Source organism: Agelaius tricolor, unplaced genomic scaffold (genome assembly GCF_023055355.1).
Source record: "Agelaius tricolor isolate 1412-34295 unplaced genomic scaffold, bAgeTri1.0.p SCAF_10, whole genome shotgun sequence".
Taxonomy (NCBI): domain Eukaryota; kingdom Metazoa; phylum Chordata; class Aves; order Passeriformes; family Icteridae; genus Agelaius; species Agelaius tricolor.
This window is the reverse complement of record NW_027269270.1, coordinates 23,872,105-23,880,525: the sequence shown is the minus strand read 5'-3', so window position 1 is coordinate 23,880,525 and position 8,421 is coordinate 23,872,105. Positions and strand designations below refer to the sequence as shown.

General features: G+C 36.2%; 1 protein-coding gene across 1 annotated transcript in view; it reads right to left on the bottom strand.

Moving 5' to 3' along the window:
- Positions 1-571: 571 nt before the first annotated feature.
- PTPN4 (protein tyrosine phosphatase non-receptor type 4) overlaps positions 572-8,421 on the bottom strand; it is a 110,393-nt gene continuing 102,543 nt past the window's right edge. Inside the window, exon 27 of the mRNA XM_071435233.1 lies at positions 572-7,162. Coding sequence (XP_071291334.1) covers positions 7,076-7,162 — 87 coding nt within the window. The 3' untranslated portion in view covers positions 572-7,075. The remainder of the gene's footprint in view (positions 7,163-8,421) is intronic.

Genomic DNA, 8,421 nt, shown 5'->3' with positions numbered 1-8,421 from the left:
TTCCCACTGGTTTATATTTTTGTACTTCAAATCCAAACACCCTGTCCTCAGTTTAAAGTCCTGTATTTATCAGTAAGAACATACAGGGGTCTCAGACACTCGTCCCTCCCAAGAATTTTGTCTTTATTTGTCTTTCATTATCTTTACCCACTTTTGTTTTGAACATCCCCTCACTTTGTGGCAGCAAATATTTCATCACAAGCTTCCATCTGGAGTTTTTGTTCTTCACATCAGTGTTTATCATACCCTCAGCTTTTTGATTATCATCTCTACTGAACACTATCGCAAATACACTCACTGCATAAAAGGTAATTTAAAAGTTATTTTTCCATTAGAGCAAATCTTGCAGTATTTACATATTTTCAGACAAAAAACTTGGGCTGATGCTTTAACCAAGCAACTTAATTCCTGGTAATTTGCAACCTCTTCTAATGCACAATCCACAGGGGTGTATTTATGTCATACAATGCCAAGAAGGAAAATACAAGGTTAACATTATCTAGCACCAGACACAAATAAATGTGGCACAGCAAAACCGTGTGTACAGTAGCAAGAAAATCACAAAAAAAAATTAAACTTTAAATTACTAAAGCACATCTTTATTTTGCAATTAAACAATTAAGATCCACAACTAAACTATATATATATTTTCAAGTCTGTACCTAGACAACTATTTGTCAACTTAAATTAAATATATCCACAAAATATGCATAACAGCATTTTTTCACATAATAGAATGAAATTTTACTTAAGACTAAAACAAGACTTGTTAAATGTTAATTAGCATATTTATCCTGGGAACTGCTGGTTTTCTGTAGAAGTTAGTGTATAATTTTAATGGCAAGAATTTTAATTTTATCAAAATGAGGACAAATACATAAGGCCCTTTAAAGCATACAGTAGCTGCAGTGACAAAAGCTGAATTTATTTTCACATTGTCCAGTGTTGACCAATTTCAAGTTTCCATCGTTTTCCATCAACCACCCTGGCTGCTTAGCCAAGATGATGCATTTAGGTTGTTGGTTTGTTTTTTCCCTCCCCCTCATGTGCTTTTGAACAAATTTATAGGCAGAAGTCTACTTATGGGAAGAGCCTTTGCATCCCCCCAGTATTAATAAAGATACACAAGAGTTAGTCTAAACAATGCAAGAGCTGTTCAACTCTGAGATGATTTACTCCACACTTGCAGTCCATCATTCAGCAGTATGAAACTGAGATGAAATTTGACAACTGAAATCCACAGCTGGAAATGCAAATTAATTACCAGAAGTAATTGGCAAAAATATTGCCACCATCTGATTGTTAATGATGGAACTAAATAATCCTCTTCCCTTTGTATTTACACACAGTATAGCACCTGTTACAGAAAAAAACCCCAAACCTTACACAAACAGCCCTGCCAAATTGACTGGTTAAAATGGGATCACTGGTAAATGAAGCAAACCAAATGGAAAACAAATCTGGATACACTGGATAAGATAAAACCTTCACTCTCTTACCTTAATTTTCCTGTAACATTATTATGGGTTGTTACTGTGGTGCCCCAATGTACTGAGATAATTGCACTGGATCATTTATAGTCTAGTCCTTGTGGATATATTCTAGTTAAAGAACAAAAGAGCTTAACGTAAACTGTTTAACCCTCTCACTCATGTCTCAGGCCCCTGGCCTAGGTGCAAAAGGGTGACAACTTCCTTAAACTTTGTTGTGCATTATCTTTAGTTATCAAAATTCAAATAAGTTAAGTAAAAAAAAAAAAAAAAAGAATACTGATTTCCAGGTAATTGATCTAATGTTAAAAATAATGCTTAGAAGAAACATTTACAGTAAACATAGCTAATTTGCAGCTAGATGAGAGAGATCACATAAATTTACAAGTACCCTGTAAGTTTCTATTTGCACCTTTTTTTTCCTTTTTTTTTTTTTCCAAATGTAGGCTTCATATTTGTATTAAGACAGGAAAATTGAGATGATAGAATTATCTTATTAATATCTATTTTCTGAACATCCCTCAGAAACACGTGAACAATCAACAAGAAATGGCTGGAACAACAGCAAGCATTCGTACCAGGGTGTAAGCCAAATCATCTCTGTACAGAAACCCATTAAGCATCTCTCTCCAAACCCAATTTATTGTCCCATAGTTCAGTCAGTAGTAAGCATGACATAAAGTGCTACTATTCAAACATCAAAACACTTTGAAAAAAATTATCCTTTAAAATGTGTAAGCTTGCTAAATATGAAATACCACAACCAACAAGCTGCCAGCCAGTCTGTGAACCATCATTCTTGCTACAGCAGACTAGAATCAGACATTTTAGTGGCTTTTTCAAATAAGGCTACTAATCAAAATGTCTAAATCTTAAAAATGGAATATTTCAGCTTTTTTTTGAGAAAGCTGCTAATGTCTCCCCTTTTTACCATTGAAATCTCAACGAGCAAAACACGCCAAAGCCAACAGTCAGAACTTACAGCCTATGCACCAGATCAAAACTTGTAGCAGGAGAAGTCCTATGAAAAGATAGACGCCTGTGGGAGTAACAAGAACAGAGGTAAAATCCAGTGATAAGGACCTGGCCTTCTTTGCAGACTTCTAAACAAACAAGTGACTAAGTGCAGTGGGATAACAGAGACTGGACAGAACAGTTACACTGGAACAAACCAACCATTTCCTCCTTCTAACAGCTTCCAAATCACCACTAATTATAAATACCTGCATATTCATGCAAGATCCACAGTTAATCAATGAATATGTTTTTACCAATCTTAATACTGGATCCTAGCACTAGAAGTAGCAATGGGAAAGAACTTTTTCAGTCTCAAGACAAAAGATGGGTACACTAAAATTGGCAAATACACCCAACCCAGCTGACTGGGGACCTGAGATGTGAGCTATAAAAAAGACTGCAACTGATATTAGAGGACATCATTCCTCTACTTGGTGGAAGTCCAAATATGCAAAATTTTCATGTGGACCATAACCAGATCACTCCTTTTATCCTCAGGGCTGAGGGGCTTGCTGATTGCCTGCACAGTAGCTCTACAGTCAAAACTACAGCATATGTACTGGACAACCTTCTTTTGCTTGGAAATTGTAGAGCTTGGTGCATCTGTAGAGCTTTTCATGCTCATGCTAATTCCCTGAGCCACCAAACATCACCCACATACCTGCACACACTGCATAAGCATAAAAATATCACATAATTCAGCTCCACAGCATGCCTGGAGCTCCAACATCTCTATGCCAGACCTTCCCTTCGTCCTGTTTCCCTGGGCAGCACAACTGCAGCACATCTGCTGCATTTTGGCCCTTCCACAGGTACCATGAAGCTTTTTGGAAGGTCTTCATGGAAAGTTGCCAACTACACAAGTTCCATAACAACCTCCTCATGTTCCTTAATGTCCCAACTGCTTTCTCACCCTTTCTTTACTAGATGGTGTGCCAGACTGTAATCAGATAATCTAGAAGAAGTGTTATTGCTTTATCTATATGGCATATAAGCTTTTGAGATTTAACAGAGAAATGTGGAAGAAATGTCAGCTAGCATTAAATCTAGCGAGAAAAATCCCCAGGCATTCTCTTTTTCATAATGGGGAGAGAATAGATAAAAATAAAATGCATAAAAGCAGTATTTTACTGCTTAAGACCTACAAGTGATTGAAAATACCAAATGCTTCCAAGTTCAGGATAAATGAAATTTTCAGCCCTCAGTTACCTGGGATATCTAATGCAGTATTTCTCAAAGTGGACTGGCTGACAGTCTGTAGGTGGTTTATTAAACAATACCTGTATCTTATTTCATATTTAGCAAAAGTAAAAAATGCTCCCAAAAACCACTTAAAGCCCCCACTAGAGCCCCATGTCTTTCTACTAAAAAACCCCCTTCAAATCCATTTTAAACAAGAGATGGTAGTGGTAGTTTTCAATCTGAACCTAAAAATAAAACCAAAAATCCTAACATTTTACATTGGCACAAATTTGTCATAATATTGCTCTTATTTACAATGAAAACTACTGGTTTGTTTTTTTTTCTTTAACTGGATTTGCATCATGGAAGTGTTAGAAACATACTCTTTCCCACACCCACCCAACATTTTTCCTAATCAAATGGTATGAAAATAATTATTCATAAAATCCAACAGTCATAACACCAATCACATATAGCTCTATAAGTCATTATGTCTGAAAGATACATTCATGTTTTGTACAGCATGAAACATACAAAAACTTCTTTAAAAAACTCTTAAGGATGATACAGATCTTCATAACCCAAAGTAAAATATTAAGCAGTTTTGCTTTTTTTGGCCATATAAAAATATTTTAAAGGCCATTTATACCACAACAGGTAGAAAAATTTAAATGACTGATTTATGCTGCAGAAAGGCTTCAGTGCTATTCTCTTTCCCAAGCAGTTTTTGGTTACCTTTATCCTGGCTTTGGAGAAGCCAAAAGCCACTGAGTTGCTAATGGCCAATTAATTAAGAATAGGTACTTTGTTTCAAATTTTTCCCCAGTGCAGCTAGTTAATAACCTACAAGTCAGTGCAGAGGAAAATTTTGAGGAGATCTACTATTGTTGCCTGTGTTTGTAATCAAAACAGTAATGACAGATGACCAATAATACATATCTCACGCTTAATTGTGGTATAAATGGGACTTTTGAACTTGAACTGCTATGGCAATTTTACATAAGAATATTTAAATATGTGCCATACCAATGCTATATAATGCTGCATAAACTCCATTTCTGATTTCCCTCAGGATAACAGGGCAAATGCTATTTTTGTTTACAACTTAACTATGAAGAAAATTTCTTTCAGTATAATGGATGATTTTTTTTTTATTTTTGGACAGTAAGTGCTGAGTTCAATATAACCTTCTAACTAGCCAGTAACTCAGCTAATGACCTCATCATATGGAAGTTAAAGAATTATAAAAAAGAATTTTCATTTGTTGCAAATGGCTTAAAATATAACTGAGATTAAAGCTACCATATTACTCTTTTTCAGTTCAGTTCAGATCCAGAGATTCTTGTAAAATTTATTTTTCACTGAGGGATAACATTGACTTCAGCATCAAATCTAGAAATATAAGTAACAGGGCCAGAGCCCTCCTAATATTATTTTGTTTTCTAAAAATATTTAAAACTCTATCTTTCATTTGGCATTGTAGTTCTTGTTCATTACTAAGTCATAAGCCAGGATTTCACATTGTCTGAATCCCTTTTCATTTAATAGTTCATAGCTGATCTGTTTCAAATGTCCATAGAACAAAGTATATTATACAATATAATTCTTCAATAGTTAAAAATTATTTAGCGTAGAACTTTCCATTTAAATTCTATGCTATGTATATAGCTTACAACAAAATTTAATGGATAAACATTTTCAGGAAACCAATACAATAAATTAAAACTTTTAAATAGAGGGCACAAAGTTATGCTGTCAGAGGGCAGTCAAATAAGTGACTCTTTTTTTCTTACAGTATATTACACTGGGTACCTTGCTTCTGACTTGGTTTCTGCTATACTAGAAAAATATTTAAAAATGGGGACACTTATGCATCTTTAGAATGAGCTCAGATACTGTATCAGACAGACATTTCTTACAAATCTTCTACCTACTTAAATAAGATGCAACCCATACCAACTGGAACAATTTTGCACAAGCATAACAGAAGGCGACTGGGGTCATTATGAAATTAAAATTAAGTTCTGGGATAACTTCATAGTGTTCTCCTCCCTTCTCCCCTCCAAACAAATAAAAAAAAATAAAGGCAGACCTGTACGAACATGGCTTGAAATCAACTATGAGGACTGAACAGGTTAATTAGAAGGTAATGGAATTAAGTCACATCTGATTGTAAGTTCAACTTAATTATCAGTGCTATTAAAGAGTTATGTCTAATCGAGTAAAACAGCTATTCTCAATAAAAGGATAAAACAAGGTATCAGCTTCTAATGACCTACCAGCATTTTGTAGTAAGATGCTAGTAAGTTACTAGTTGGAAGGAATGAAGGAATGTGTCAGATTTTTGATATAATTACAGCACAGCAGCATACAATGCTCATTCATTATGTTGGCAGAGGTGCTTTTGCTACAGAGTAGCACACAGGTACTTGTAGAACAGAAGAGGGAATGGTATTTCCATGACCCCTTGTGGTAACATACTCCAAGCACCAAGGGCCATTTAAAAAATCTGAACCCATTAAGATAAATATGACAGGACAATACCACCCCCATGGAATCATGAGTGCCTTTCACTGGATGTACGCTGTAAGTCTCAAGGCACTTAAGGGGTTAAGACATAATGCATGCACTAGTTCCCATCACATAATCTGAAGTCACACAAATCAGAATACACCAGTGTATGACACACAAGCTGTGCCAAAGAAATGCTGTTTATTTATGTGTTGGTTTTTTAAAATTTTTATTGTTATTATTTTGTACAAGATGCTGGTAAGTGGGCATTATGCAGCTACTGCTGGGTTAACAGATGCCAGCTCTCCTCTAACAACCAGCTGGTCTCTAGTAAGGGTGTAGGACAAAGTGTGCTGCATCAGTAGGCAGTGTGTATCTATCTAGTATTGGCAATATTGCTAATGTTGTAAAAAACAAAACTGTGAGAGTCTGTACATAGTAAATAAACCTAGCACTGGAAAAAGACCATGGCTTAGTGTATTTTTTCATTTGTTTTTCATTTTAAGAGACATGGGTGTAAAACAGAGTGAAATAATTCCAAGCCTTGTTTGTAGCAATTCAACCAGAAGCGCAGTATATGGCACTACAATGAAATATCGGCGATTACCCTGAACACAATCAGTTCTTTCAGTCCATGGTTTGTTCGGAGCAAATCATGAAAATAAAGTCTTCAAACAGATGAAGGTTAGAAGAGTTTCAGAGACTGATTTTGTTTCAACGTAAAGTGCAACAGTGCTGAAGTTTTCAAAGTCCTTTGTCAATTCTTTGCTGTACTTCACTATCATTTCCTGCAAGCAGTATTATGGCACAAAGAATGTTGCCAGTTCATTATAGAGGACAGGATTCCTCAATTGATATAATAGGTTTTTTGCTCTTTACTTATGCAGTGATGCTTGTAAAGGTTTAATAAATCCTTCTTCATACACCTTCAAAATAGCTTCACATACAAATCTGTACTGACTCTGAAAAGGAAAGTAGATTCAGTAAATTGAGAAGAAATGTAATTGAAAAATGTCATTTGGAAACAGAAAAGGCCTCTAAGATTTCCCCACCCCATTCTCTTGACAGGCCAAGAACTATGTTTCAAAGTTAGTTTAGGAAACATAATACAAAGGGAACTTTAGATGACAGCATTTTGTTTCTCAGCAGAAGAATAGGATGAATGGCACTTTGAAATATATACTGAAAGTCATTACCCAAAACCCCAGTATTATTATTACAACATCACCTATTTAGCCATTTTCTCCTCTTTATTTCCTTGCTGAAATTTCACTGACCTGAGGTTTCCATGCCCTTGGATTTAGAAGCCATATTTTCAAAGCACTTTTTCATACTTACATTAACTCAGGCATGTTACTGGCACCTCCCTGTCAGATCTGATTTAAAAGAAATGTTTCATGTTTTAAAAACCCAAACCTCCCATTTCTTAACATTATATGTCTAACTCTTCAAGGCACTGAAGTCTAGCGCCTGCATACACAGAGGTGACTAAAAGTTTGTTTTATTTAAATAACAGTTAAAAAACCCGACAGTAATCAAATTAGAATATAATGAAAACAAATTGAAATAAATGCAAAGCACCACAACTCACACTGCATCCTGCACAATGAGTCTATGCTAGTTAGAACTCCAGCACACCTGCACTGTCAGTGTTGTGGAACAGCCCTGTCTATGCAGCAGTTAGTGATGTCAGATCTTAAGAGATTAACATATGAACACATCTAGCACTAGAGCCATTATTTGCTGTCCTGTCGCGTGTATATAAAGGAGTTCATTTCTCTCCTTGGGGTCAATCCGCGTTTGTCCCCAGCGCGCCCCGAGGGCGGCGGAGCGGGCCGCGCACAGCGCCCCCCCGCGGACAGCGAGCGAACCGCGCCGTACGCACGGGCCCAGCTCCGGCTGCCGGAGGAGGAACGGGAACGGCGGATGGGCATGGAACCTTAAAAAAACCCCAATTCCTTCATTAGACCTTCTCCCTCCGATGCACTTAACACCTGCTTTTCACTGAATCTTGAAGTTTTTTGTTTTCTAAGAAAAATTAGGAAGCCAGATTATATTGAGCACATACTGTGAAAAAATGCAGTTAGAACTCTCACCAGTGCAACTCCTACCTTTACTAATAACACTTTCTCCCCCTCCACATATGTTAGAAAGACAGCCATCCATCCTAAAAAACTGTGACAAACAGCAAGAGCCATCCTTTGCTATTTTTCATGTATTA